Here is a 14,663-nt window from a genome sequence, read left to right as displayed (position 1 = left end):
TCAAGGGATGGAAAGGAGACCAGTTTATGAGATCATGCCATTGTTAAATTTTTTTCTTTTCCTCTGTTATGATGATCTAATGTAATTCCCTTTAAAAGTACTCAGGCTGCACAGTGAAAAGCCTTGTTCACCTGTCTTGGCTGAAAAGGATTTTTAATTTGACAGCCTGAACTCATGTTCAAGTCAAAAATTGAAATATCTTGTTTGTTTTTAATATTCTTAATATCTTCAGACTACATGCAGGGAAGCAGAGCAGCCATGTCTTGCACCAAACTACCACTGAAGAGTCTGGTTTGGTTTGCAGACCAAGTAGTTGCAACGATACATGCGATGATATGTGTATTACAGTGATCATCTGTAGACCATCTTCAGTGTTTTACTTGTCTTTGCATTTAGGCTGACAGTTCAGTTTTGTTTAGCCTTTTCCTGGCATCATGTCTCATGAGCAGTAAATAACCTCACCCTCAGACATTTATTCATCTTTTGATTTTGTGAATAAGTGCTTCAGAGTGTTGAGAAATGGTTCTCCCTGATGTTTCCTTCATCTCCTCCCGTGTGAGGAGCTACATTTAAATGCTGCCTTTCTTGGATTGCTCTACCAAGAGCTGGCATAGAATCAATGGCTGTATTTTGTGTGATGAATAACTCTGCATGCTATTGGATACTTCCAATCCAGAGAGTCACGGCTTTGAATGTGTGTCTTTCAATGCTGTAATATCATGTGCTGGGCTCTATAAAGCTACTTTCATATAAAAATATTACAGTCCGTTCAAATTGGTGCTGTGGCTGTAACTTACATATTTGAGTGATATATTTTTCACTGGCATTGGTGAGTCCTAAGTACACAGTTGAAGTAGGTGATAATCAATGATTTGACAATTTGGTTTGGTCCCAGTCTGCTTCAGTATGAAACACATAGATGTTGATGGAAGGTGTCGTCAACAATGCTATTATGTAGCGCTTGCTTAGGAATGACTTGCTCACTGACACTCAGCTTGAGTTCAACCAGGACTCCTCATCTTCTGACCTCCGCCTTGGTTCCAAAATGGACAAAATTGTTCAATTCCAGGTGAGGTGGGAGTGATTGCCCTTGAGAGCAAGGTTGCATTTGATTGAGTGTGGTATCAAGGAGCCCCATGAAAACTAGAGCTAATGGGAATCGGGGGGAGAAACTCTTCAATATCTAGCACAAAAGAAGATGATTGTGGTGCTGAAGATCAGCTATCTCAGTTCCAGAACATGTCTGCAGGAATTGCTCAGGATAATGTCCTCGACTCAACTACCTTCAGCTGCTTCAGCAATGACTTTACTGCCCATCATAAGGTCAGAAGTGGGGATGTTCACTGATGATTGCACAATGTTCAGCATTACTTGTGACTCCTCAGATATTGGAGCAAGACCTGGAAAATGTTGAAATTTGGGCTGACAGATGGCAAGTAAGGTTTGTGCCCCACAAGTGTCAGGCAATGACCATTTTCAATGTGAGAATCAAATTACTACCCTAACAAATGTAATTATTTAACATTCATAGAATCATTAGAATCCATACAATATGGAAGCAGGCTATTTGACCCATCAAGTCCACACTGATCCTCTGAAGAGCATACCACCCATACCCACCTCTCTCTATCCTATCCCATGGTTGACCTGCCTAGCCTGCACATCCTTGGGCACCATGGTGAATTTGGCACGGCCAATCCACCTAATCTGCACATCTTTGGACAGAGGGAAGAAACCGGAGCACCCAGAGAAAACCAATGCAGACACAAGGAGAATGTATGCATGGAGTTGGCACAGTTGCCTGAAGATGGAATTGAACCCTGGATGCTGTTTGGAAGGTTGGTGTGCACTCAGTGGGGTGAATGGCCTGCTTCCACACTATAGGGATTCTGTGTTGACAAAATCCTTACTCAAAAACAAAATATCTCCCTTAATCTGGATTCCTACACCCAAGAAAATAATTTATCATATTTCCCCTATTAAATCATCTCGATAAATTTAAAGACTGTGTGGTCACATCATCATGCAACCTCCTAAATTCAAGGGGACACGTAAAACAGAGCTATGCTTATATTTTAGCCCTTTGAGGCCTGGTATAACTTGTGAATCTATGTTGCTTCCCCCTCCAAAGCCTTTCCTGGGGTTTGGTGCCTAAAACTCAGTGGAGCACTCCAGATGGCCCTGTACAGTTGAAGCATCACATTCTTATTCAGTCCGCTTGAGATAAAGGCCAATGCTCTGTTTCTTTTTGATAATACTTTGCACCTCTGTACTGTCTTTTCATGATCTAGTCACAATCACCCAAATAACTTGCTACTTTACTGTTGTCCTAGTGTACACAGATTGAAATAGCAGAAGCCAATCTTCATGCCAGGGACAGGATTCAAATTATTAACCCATATATCTGCCTATAGCATATAGCAAAATGAAATGATTTTTAAAAAAGAGAATAGGTTTACTTTGCAGTCATCGAGAAACAACTTGCACCTAAAGCAGCCAGGTTATTTGACATTGGGCAATACCAAACAGTTTGCTAAGATTTTTTGTTTTATTTTCCTATGCAGGATGCAGAGCGTGAAGAGGAAAGTGCTGAAGTTGTTGTTGCACAGAATGAAGGCAAAGAATGTGAACCACTGCAGCAACCAGCAGTTAACAGCAATTCTCCCAACCACCATGCACCTCTTCCAAATAAGCCTGCACTAGCTGAAAGTGGGGAACTGCCTGATGTACAAACTAACACAAAGACTTCTGATAATGGCCATGTTTCAGTCAATGAGGAAGTATCACAACACAGTGCCTTGGAGGGTGAGGGCATTTCGGAGACTGCTTCAGCACAACATGAGAGTGAGACCGGGGAATCTAATGCCCCGATGGACCTCAGTCTAGGTCCCTTACTTGTGATTGAACTTGAGGATGTTTCACTGAAGCAGGTTTCTTCTGTGCAGCTGTCCGAAGATGAAACAAAAGAATCTGATGATCTGAAGGATCAGTCATCACCCGCTGTGGTTGAGAAGGCAGCCGACAGCAGCTCGGAAGAGATGGAAACAGAAGTACCGGTTGTGGACAGGAGAAATCTGAGAAGGAAAGTCAAGGCAAACAAAGGACCTCCCAAGAAACGAAGCAAGGTAGCAGCTTAAGTCCATGTTACACCATACATGTGTGTAACTAATTATAGCCCCACTGTGTTATGAAAGACCCAGAAATGATGTTTACTGAAAATTGAACCCAGTCAGTATTTGAGCTACTTATTTAAGAGTACTGCTGTAGCCTCAATGCTGTATTGTATGATAGCTTTATATTGCTAGCCCTATTTTCCTGTATTCTATTAACAGACTCCAGCATTTATCAGTCACAACACTATTACTTTAAAATCCAATTCTAGATTTTTGTGTTCTGCTGGTTTCAAAAGGGAAAAACATCCACACCTATGAAAAAACTTTTATAAATATCAAATCTTATTAAGGTTTGGACTGGAATTATAGAACACGTTGAACTTACAAATGTTTAGTTTGGTAGTGTATCACAGGACAGTGACCCACAAAGCCGATTTAATAGATACTGGATTGCAGGTTTTTTCCAATTTTGGGATTTTTAAACTTTCTCTTGGCTGTAATATTTTGATACTGTGCCTAATGTTAATAATGTAGGCTGTTTATGGTAACCTCCATCACCACAGTTTTTTCAGTTTTACTTCATTGCTTAAATTTGGTAATCCAAAGAACAATGTTTTGTGTTGCAGGCTTGCTTGGTGCATCAGATGTAATAGAATTAGACCAGAATACCAGTATAGTATTTGCCTATTTCTTCTGTTCTTTCAAGCAAGGATGCCTCAATGCTCAGAATTCCAACATTTCCAGCTGTAGTTGTGTTTGTTTTTAGAAATAAAGTGTCTAATGTTAAAATAAATTTTATAATTTTATGTCGTTGTTCTAGTATAGAATGAAAGCATGGATGGGAACACAGTTGTCAGGAACTTCATGTTATTGACCAACTGGCAAAATCTGCTCAATAACCAGATTTGTTTCTAAAAGATTTATTCAGTCTGTAACAAATTAATGATGTTAGACATGGTTTTACCGATTAGAAATCAGTGCTGCAGAATGCTTAAAATTTCTACATTCTAAAATGCAATGCTAGAATAATAAGAATGTGTTTTAGTCAAACACCATGGATCTTTTTGTCATGAAAGCACAACCATTGAATGAGGGAGAATTTATGCATTTTACTTTGTTATGTGGTGTTTTAAGAGAAAAATGTTTTTGTGGAGTCTGTTAAGTGCAATGAAATCCACTACAGTAATTTAAAGTAAAAATGCACATGGGAACAAACTTACTGTAACTGGAGTTGCTCACTTTTCCACCATTGTAGGGATGGTTAACAAATTCACCTGCATCCTGTTGTTGAGTTTTCAAATGTTATGGTTTTACAGCTACTGTGGTGTTTTAATACAGTCCTAATAACTGCTTTCAATTTATGTTAGTGAGCAAATGCAAAACTGTTCAATTCTGTCACTAACCTTTATAATTTCACAACACCAGGCTTATTGTCCTTTTAACAGTGAGTCTAGGGAGGGGGTGTTGAAATCTTTTAATACATTCTGCTATTTAATTGGATAACTTTTGTGTATTTAGTCATTTACGTTGGTACTAGAATGTTGTTTGTGTATAATGCACAGTTTTTACAGTAAACGTCTGCCGTAATAAAGGAATTTTGTTTTTTCTTGCTGGATGTTGTCAAATTGTGCTGATTTGCTAAACTAGAGCAAGATTCTATGAGTCATAAAAGTATGTGACTGACTTTCGTGTCCAAATTGTCAAAACTGACTTCACATTTAAGTAATCCATTTTGAGGCGTTGCCTCTCAAAAATACATCTGTACATGTATAACACTGCAGTTGGGAGGCAATTTCTTGATAAATTTGTTTTATCAAATAGAAAGGATAATTTAAAAGAGGAGAGTTGTACATTTTATGGAATTTATAGATCAAGGAATGTTTTCTATTTGAGAGAGTATGCACAGGACATAACTAACTAATTTTAAAATTACAGTTGTTGTTTTTAAATCCGTTTCAAGCTTTACCCTTCCTGTCTTTGACTTCCTCCGGCTCTACAGCCCTTTTTTACCTCCTCAAAAAATTTTGTCTTACTTGGATTCTGACTTTATAAATTTTCACCCAACCCACCCAACTCTTCCACAGCCCCCAACCCCTGCCAACCCCTATATTTCTCCAGCTATTAACACCCTCCTGTTATGCCCCTTACAGTGCAGTAGCTATTCTAAACTCATTTGAAGCCCTCTTTCAACCTCTGGCAGGTTTGTTGTAAGTGTGGAGTGGAGTTGACTCTTAACTGTTGTCTGAGTCAATCAGTTCTATGGCAATTAAGGATGGGCAACAGACGCTTGCTTTGCCGAAACTGTTACACATTTAAAAGACATTTAAATGGGTACATGAATAGGAAAGGTTTAAAGGATTATGGGCCAAATGCAGGCAAATGGGACTTGATTAGTAAAGAAAACTCGGTCGGCTTGAATGAGTTGGGCTGAAGGGTCTGTTTCCATGCTGTATGACTCTATAAATGCCCACACCCCGTGCAAGAATTAAACCAATATTTTTCATTTTGTGAAGTACCCTGACATCCAAAAATGCTTTAAAAAATGCAGATACTTTCATTGAGCACAGCCCAGGGTTGAACATTTTTAAGTCAGTTCCATCAGGGCTGCTTCCATTCTGACACTGCAATTTCAGGGCAAATTCCCTTTGTTATTCATGATCCCCCTGAGTTCCTTACTTTCCTATTCCCCCTCCATGAAAGCACTTCAACCTGTGTTGAAGGCCACTGCCTGGACCTTGCCAGCTTGCATAACATCACTGCTCCCATTGTATCAGTCTCAAAAGGTTATCTCTGACCACCTTCTTGTGTCACTCTTTATCCACATTCCTCTTCCCTCTTAAATTTACTTCTGCCTAGAAACCTTCCGTTCACTACATTATTGCAAATATTATTCTGTTCCACTTATGCCATAATCCCTCCTAAAACCAGTAGTCTTTCAACTCGCTTGCATCCAGAAGTCCATTGGGGACAGAGTGGAATTATTCAAGCAAACTAATAATCCACTGTCAGAACTCAGTTGCCCATCCAAAGGGTTTACTCTTGTCTGTAAATCAGGATGACACAGTGGCTCAGTGACTGACATTGCTGCCTCACAGTGTGGGGGACCCAGTTTGATTCCAGCCTTGGGTAACTGTCAGTGTGGAGTTTGCATGATCCCCCGTGTCTGCGTGGATTTCTGCCAAGTACTCTGGTTTCCTCCCATGGCCCACAAAAATGCAGATTACGTGGATTGTCCATGGCAAATTGTCCAAAGAGTCCAAGGTTGTGCAGGCTTGGTGGGTAAATGTAGGGTTATGGGGATAGCGTAGGGGGAGTTGGGTGCTTTACTGTGGTTGAGTGCAGACCCTTGGGCTGAATGGCCTCTATCCTGCACAGTAGGGATTCTGTGAAAATGAGAAGCTTTAGTAAAAAGAACCTCTGGCATCTTTACTCTATTGCAAACCATTATCTTAATCTTCTCAACTTGTCTGTTTTGTCCTTCCCTTCAACGAGCGAGGAATTAATCAGTTTCTTTAGATCCTCTCAGTCTTAGGAACAAACTGTTGTCTCTGCCACTCAAGCACTGCCCCAAGCTTGCTCAAAGATACCCATTTGTTCTAGCTCTTGACTTTGTTCTCTAGTTTCTCTTCAGTCTTGTCTTGCCATAGGACTCCCCACTCCTCCTCCCTTGTGCCAATCTTCACTAAACTGCTTCCCAACGAACTTCCTTTCACAGCTGTCATGCTAACACCTCTGTCTCTTCAGATATTGCTCCCTTTTTAAAAACACCCCTCTTCAAAATAAAATGTTGCTAACTACTGTCCCATTTCCAATTTCCTATTCCTTTCGAGTGCCAGGATGTACAGATGGCTGGTTTGAGATGCAGAGTGATGTTAGCAGTGTGGATTTGTTCCCATACCAACTGAGGTTACCATGAAGGTCTCTTCATCTCAACCTCTCCTCTTGTCTGAGGCATGGTGATCCTCCAGTTAAACCACCAGCAGTCATCTTGGTCTGAGAGAGAAGCCTGTGGCCTGATAGGACCACTGTGACTTTATCTTGTCTGTTACCTCCCAAATTTGTAATCATCATTCATAAAAGTCATATTTGAAACCCACCAATTGGAGTCCAGCCTCCCTTTTCAAGCATCCCCAACATACCACTGCATCAATCACAAACATCTTTCTACATGACTGCAACAAGGTAATTGATACTTTATGAATTTGTCTGTCGCCTTTCACCATACCTCTTCACTGTAGCCCAGCTCAGCTGGCTGAGAATGCACACGTCTGGCTCATTTTTAATTCTCCGGTTACAATTCGACACTTAACTGCAAAGACTTCCCTTCCTGTAACCTCTGGTGCCCCTCCACCCCACCAAAAATTTGTATGTGGACAACCTTTGCTATCTTTCTATCCTACTTTTCTCTAAGATACTTCCTAACATCAATCTCTTTGACCAGGCTTCTGATTGTTTCATCTAATATCTCATTATGTGATTTGTTGTCATTGTTATGGCACTGTGAAGCTCTTTGGAACATTCATCTTAAAAGGTGCTGCGTAAACATAACCTGTTGCACCTAAATGTTCTCCCTGTTACATAATCCAAAAGCGGCCAGTTTTTACATGTACACTGCAGCCTCACTATCACCTTTCAACATCTCCAATGCCTCTCATGTAAGACGATAAGACATAGGAGCAGAAGTTAGCCATTCAGCCTATCCAGTCTGCTTGCCATTCAGTGTAATCAAAGCTGAATCTGATAACTCTTAACTTCACATTTCTGCCTTTAACCCATAACCCTTGATACCCTTACTGATTAAACATCTATTTCAGCCTTGAATACACTTAACAATCTAGTTCAAAAGCTCTCATCCAAGAAGAATTTCAGAATTGCTCTACGTTTGAGAGAAATTCCTACTATCTGTGTCTTAAAATGGTGACCACCTACTCTTGAGATTATGCCACAATCTCTCAGTATCTACCTGTCAAGCCTAATAAGAATCTTATGTTTCTATATGGTTGGCTGTCGCTCTTCTAAATACCAAAGAGTACAAGCCCAACCTATTCAACTACTCATAAGAAAATCCCTCCCTACTCAGGATCAATCTATTGATGCTTTTCTGCACTGCCTCCAATGTCAGTAAGTCTTTCCTTAAATAATTCCAAAGCTAGTGTTCACAGTATTCTATCTATGTCCTGATTAGTCTCTTACAGTTTTAGCAAAACCTGCCTTTGAAACAAACGCTAACAGTGCATTTGTCTTCTCTAATTACCCCCTGAACCTGTATGTTAGCTTTTTATGATTTCTGACCCAAGTTTTCAATTCTCAAACTTAATGCTAAGTTCCACCATGTTATGGTTGCTTTCCCTGGGAGATCTGAGATAATTCAGTAAATCTGCTTCATTACACATTACTGGATCCAAAATAGCCTGATTTTGGTAGGATCCACACTAATTCTTCCTTGTGGCTACTACTGCCAATACGATTTTCCCAACATACACGAAGGTAAAAGTAACCCATGATTTTTAACATAATAAAGTGTGGAGCTGGATGAACACAGCAGGCCAAGCAGCATCTCAGGAGCACAAAAGTTGACATTTTGGGCCTAGACCCTTCATCAGAGGTCTAGGCCCGAAACGTCAGCTTTTGTGCTCCTGAGATGCTGCTTGGCCTGCTGTGTTCATCCAGCTTCACACTTTATTATCTTGGATTCTCCAGCATCTGCAATTCCCATTATCAATGATTTTTAACACGCCCTCAAGGTCTTCGATTTATTCTGCCCTACTGTTAGTGATCCATATACCATTCTCACCAGTGTCTTTTCCCACTTGTTAGTTTTTACTTACTGACATGAGTTCTGCAACATCCATTTTGTTCAATCTCACACTAACAAAGCTATCCCACCACCCTCCTCTTCCCTTCTTGCTTGTCCTTTTGAAAAGTCACATCCCTGAATATTTAGTTACGGCTTTGATTTCCTTGTCACTGTTTCTGTAATGGCGGTAATATCATACCAGTTAACCTGTATTTATGCCATTAATTATTTTGTTCAGCTAACTACTACAATAAGAAAAGAGCTGTTGATTTTGCCTTTTTACCATTGTTTCTCCTTTCGGACCTATTTACTGCTGTTTTTATGCATGTATAATCTGTCTGACTCTAAGTAGTTTTATCTAAATAACTGCCCTCCAATCCTGTGACATCTTTTTGCTTTGTCAACCAATGTTTCCCCTCTGCCAAAGCCTCTCCTCACTCCCCTTACGTCTGCTGCATCAGACTGTTGATCTAGCTTTTACTTGTGGATGTGTACAAGTTTCTTCTAGACTGAAGATTTAAAAACACTCCTGGCTAACCACCTACAATCTACCCTTATTAAATGTGAGGTTGATGTACTTTGTGACTCAGCCATTCAAAGTTCTTTTCACCCTGCTATCTGGCTCACAATTACATCTGTTTAAGCACCAAAAGTGACTTTAAAATGCTCATCCTTATTTTAGAATTCAGTAATAGTTTTGGCCCTTCAGATTTCTAATCTCAGTCTAAATGCACTAAGAGATAGGAATTGGGAGTTTTGGATATTAAAGACATCAAGGGTATGGAGAGAAAATAGGAATATATCGTTGAGGTAGCAATGATCATACTGAATGGCAGAACAAGTTCAAAGGGTTGAACGGCCTGCTCCAACCATTCTTTATTACATTTTCTGGCAAGACCTATGCTTGTCCAGTGCTTCACCTATGAAACATCTCTTATTGTAACTTCTGCACTATTTGAAGCTGTGCTTTCAGTGCCAAAAGCTTAAACTCTGGAATTCACCCCATATTACACCCAACCCCAAAAAACCCAAATTCTCTAAGCAACCTTTTGATTGTGTACACTAATATATCTTTGTGGCGGTCACATTTTATAATGCTCCTGTAAGGAACCTTGAGTGTTTTATTAATAAGATACCCTATATAAACAGAAGTGAGTTCATACAGAGTTTCCACCAAACTTCCAGTAGTGAAGCAGGAGAGGGCCTACAGGAATTCCGAGTGTACATCCAATAAGATTGGTAAATAACCAGTATTCAATCTTTCAGTTAATTGTCCAAGAGGCATAAAATATGTAATACATAAAATACAAATTGATTATCAAGCTTTGGACTCTTACAGGCCAGACCAAAATACAATAATTATAAATGTTTTGCAGGTATTAGGGTAGATTTTGTGTCAGGATTCAAAACATTAGGTATGTGCAGACTTAGTGATTTTCTGACCTGCACTGACGGTGGCTTTGATACCTCACTGTAATTGTAGATTCAGAAGATCTGATGCAAGTAGTCACACAGCCATCTGCAGACCATTTCCAGTACAATCCATTCAAGGGTTTAATTACAGCTTATTTTGTCTCCTTGTAGGTCCGTCACAATCGTGCATCCACCAGAACACGATGAAAGGAATTCATTTATCAGCTTTGAAAATCTTTAATGCATTTTCTGTTACTGAGGTGAGAAGGTGGTGGCATTTGGAAAAAGCCATACTAAAATCTTGGTTCAAATGGAACAGGGAACTAAAACTTGTTTCAAGTTTTGGAGAGAGTTTATGCTATGTTCATCCAAGTGGCAAAAAGACCAAGGATTTTCAAACATGAATTACGTTTAACAGAAATGTAACAGTATTTTTCACTGGTTTATAACATGCTGGAAGGATTTTGTGGTGAAGTGGTAGTAAACCTACCTCTGAGCCAATGTCTGGTTAAAGGCCCACTCAACCCAGAGATGTATCATAACATGTCTAAAAAGGTTGATTTAAAAAAAAGTACACCAGAAGTTGGCAGTACCCGTAAAACTAGAATACTAGCCTGACCTCAGACCCATAATAATCATACTGCCAAGTTTTTGATAATTGTTCCAGTGTGTAGTTCATTTTCAAGACAAATTCTAAGCATTTTGGTGCAAGGAGACTAACTTTTATAAAAATGAATCACTTTATATCAGTTAAACAAGTAAGTAGTTCTGTATGATTTAAATTCTGATGTTTAAGATCCAGTGAGATAGATGTCTACTAAAAATATTTGTTTAATGTAATAATACAACTGAAAATAGATTTAATAAAATTGCAGGTTACCACTCAATTATTACTTACATTAAAAAATATTATGTCAAATGTTATAAACACTGTCTGAACGTGGTGGTGACAGACAATTTTGCATTGTTAAACACAAATGAGGGAGTGGAAACTTAAGCAAAATATTCAGTTTAGAAAGTTACCAAATTCTTCCCAGATTGCTATTTAGAACCAAAGTGAAAATTCTACTTTTTGTAAAAATGCATTGCATATGCAGCTGACCATTTTAAAAAAAACTTTTAAATCAGATTAAGTTTCCTTTACCATGTTTTAGTTACTCAAGATACATGCATTGGTGTTACAGTTCTTTTATGTAACAGGCATCTTGTTCTTAGAAGAACAGTGCTTTCAATTAGTGTCCTTTTTAAAACACTCCTTTATTGCAATCAGCAACCAAATTCTTTGGGTGGGAAGCATTACCATTGTAGATCATCCAGGCAATAACAAACTGCACCACAGGATCATTTGTGTAAAACTTCCTCCTTCTGCAGGTAATTGCTTGCTACAACAAACATGAACAAATTCTTATCTGGTGTTATAAAACCCGAAACAACAATCTGCAAATTCACATGAAACTATCTGTGAAAGCAACCCAAAATGATATTTTTGAATCTGTCTTTCAGTCAAGAAATGCCAGTGAAAGCACAAAGCCCTGTCCTTCCTGTTAATATATGTGAACTCCAGGTGCCTTGATTTGTTCTTGAAAATTAAATGCACAGTAACTTAGTAACATAACTAAGTTCAAAAGTACAGGAACAAAAACAAAGTTGCTGGAAAAGCTCAGCAGGTCTGGCAGCATCTGTGAAGGAGAAAACACAGTTAACATTTCATGTACGGTGTCCGGTTCTGAGCAAGGGTCACTGGACCCGAAACGTTAATTCTGTTTTCACCTTCACAGATGCTGCCAGACCTGCTGAGCTTTTCCAGCAACTTTGTTTTTGTTCCTGATTTATGGCATCCGCAGTTCTTTTGATTTTTATTAAGTCCAAAAATACTACTACCCATTTCATGCAAAGCAATTTCTGTATTTGGAAATAATTCAGTAAAGTTGATGAATACCAATATAAATCTTTGCTTCCAAAGAAATTGTATGTTTTAATTATATGAAGACAATTTGCTACTCCTTCTACACGTAATAACCTTTCTATCCAAAAATGTCACCATGTCAAGACACCCCCTGGTATGCCTTATTACCCTATGAGTGATAGACTATTCAGACTAATACTTGGATACTTCTATACGTGAATCAGTTCCAAGCGTCTGTAGTGGTTCATTAAAATCCGAGAACTTGCACCTGTATGCTTTTATGGTGAAATTAAAATAAATGTTCAAATTAACATGGTTTCATGATCTCCTTCTGTCCTATGAATTATTTATTCTAATGATTTTGATGAACTGGAAAGGGAGTAGTGTCTGACCAGTATTTTGCCTCAAGTTAACAAACAAGAGCAATATGGAACTTGAGGTGCTGTGAATACTCAGTACTCAGAGCATTGGTGAATTCTCATCTCCAATTTTAAGAAAATGCAAAAATCTGACATTTAAATCTAATAGATGGCTCAGGCTATAACATTCCCTGAGTGAACAAATTGTTTGATGATGGCAATTGCAGATAAAATCAAAACATAAAGTAACTGCAAGCCTTCCACTTTGACTTGATGAGGCCCACACAAAACAGATGACACAACATTGCGTGTCACTTTACGTTAGAGTTTTAGCCCAGATAATTATTAATTAGTTAGCATCTGAAGGAGACCACTAGGAAAATGAGCGTCACTTTAACCATTGTTTTCAAAAAAATGAAACCCAATTAGTGCCACGTAGGATTATTGTGCAAAAAAAGGAGTTTATGGTATTGGATGTAATGTATTAGTATGGATTGAAAATTGGCTAACACACAGACAGGAGTGGTGCATCTTTTTCAGGTTGGAAAGACATAACCTGTAGTACCACAAAGATCAGCCCTTAGCTTCTCGATTATTTCCACTTAATTATGTTTGTGACTTGGAGAAGTGGGCAGAGTATAAATGTATCCACATTTGCTTGTGATCCAAGAAGTAGGTGGAAAGACATGTTGTGATGAGGACAGAAGTAATCTGCAAAGAGCTAGAGAGGTTGAGTGCGTGGGCAAAAATCTGTCAGATGGTGTTTTTGTGGAAAGGTGTGGAGTCATGCACTTGGGTAGGAAGAACTGTTATTTGAAGTAGGCAGACTGTTACTTAAATAGAGAGACTGCAAAAAAAAAGTGCAGCACATGTTCTTGAGTATGAAACACAAAATGTTAACATGTAGATGCAGCAGGCAATTAAGAAGGCAAATGGAATTTTTAGCTTTATTGCTAGAAGTTGGTTTTAAAAATAGGGAGGGTTTGTTATGACTACAGGGTGTTGGTGAGGCTGAACGTGGTGTACTGTGTTCAGTTATGGTCCCTGCATTTAAGAAAAGATATACTGGCATTGGAGGAAGTTCAAAAGAGATTCACCTGCCAGTTCCTGGGATGAAAGGTTGATGTATCAAGAACATTAACAGGTTGTGCTTTGTTCATTTAGATGTTAGCAGTCTGAGGAGTGATCTTATTGAAATATAGAGCTTCTAAGTGGTCTTAGATGTTGAGATGTTTCAACTAGTGGGGGAGTCTCAAACTAGGGGAATAATTATAAAATAAGCAGAGGACATTTTAGAAATGGGATTCAAAGGAATTTCTTCTAGATGGTGTTGAATGTCTGGTATTCTCTACCCTAGACAGTTGTGGATGTTGGATCTCTGAGAAGGGAAGTAGGTTTTTGAAATATCAGAAAGTTGGGGTCTTTCATGACCTGACACGTGGCCTGGCACAGATCAGTCATGGTCTTACTGAATGGCCAAGCAGCCCACACCTACACTGTTTCTAATGTAAATCATAGAAATCTTCCCTATTCTAAATATAACTATTTCAATTGGTATTTATACATCAGTGTTATTAAGGATAAACAGTGTTTTAAAAATCATTCCTGTTTCACTGTATTGACAGCTCATTTGAGACTTAATGCATCCTTGGTGTTGCTGCCTTAAAGGGCAGACATTGGAGGCGTGTAACACTTTTTAAAAATTCATTCACAGGATATGGGCATCACTGGCTAGGCCAACATTTATTGACCACCCTCAATTGTTCAGAGGGTAACTAAGACACAACTACGTTGTTGTGACCTGGAGTCACATGCAGGTCAGATCAGGCAAGGGTGACGGACTTCCCTCCTTCTGTCAGGGACATTAGGTGAACCAGATGGGCTTTTATAATGGTTATACAGTCATTGGTAGGTCAGCTCTTTAATTCCAGATTTTTACTGAATTCAAATTTTACTGTCTGCAATGGTGGGATTTGAACCCCGTGTCATCAGACCTTTACGTTACTGGCCCAATAACAGTAGCACTGGGCCAATGCCGTTGGATCTTGATCTCGATCCAGTGGAGTCGCTGTCAC

General features: G+C 39.0%; 1 protein-coding gene across 4 annotated transcripts in view; it reads left to right on the top strand.

Annotated features, from left to right (window-relative positions):
• The window catches only part of fam169ab (family with sequence similarity 169 member Ab), a 77,916-nt gene extending 65,922 nt beyond the window's left edge, over positions 1 to 11,994 (top strand). For 2 of the 4 annotated variants that reach the window (XM_048527894.2, XM_048527893.2), the window contains exons 13-14: positions 2,565 to 3,125; positions 10,495 to 11,993. In XM_048527894.2, the coding sequence (XP_048383851.1) occupies positions 2,565 to 3,125; positions 10,495 to 10,530 (597 nt within the window). In that variant the 3' untranslated portion in view covers positions 10,531 to 11,993. Of the gene's footprint in view, positions 1 to 2,564; positions 4,725 to 10,494 lie in introns of those variants that run through there. The other 2 variants (XM_048527897.2, XM_048527896.2) reach the window with 2 other exon arrangements.
• The last annotated feature ends 2,669 nt before the right edge of the window (positions 11,995 to 14,663 follow it).

Source organism: Stegostoma tigrinum, chromosome 3, assembly GCF_030684315.1.
Source record: "Stegostoma tigrinum isolate sSteTig4 chromosome 3, sSteTig4.hap1, whole genome shotgun sequence".
NCBI lineage: Eukaryota > Metazoa > Chordata > Chondrichthyes > Orectolobiformes > Stegostomatidae > Stegostoma > Stegostoma tigrinum.
The sequence above is the reverse complement of the archived record's forward strand: the minus strand, read 5'-3'. Positions and strand labels throughout refer to the sequence as shown.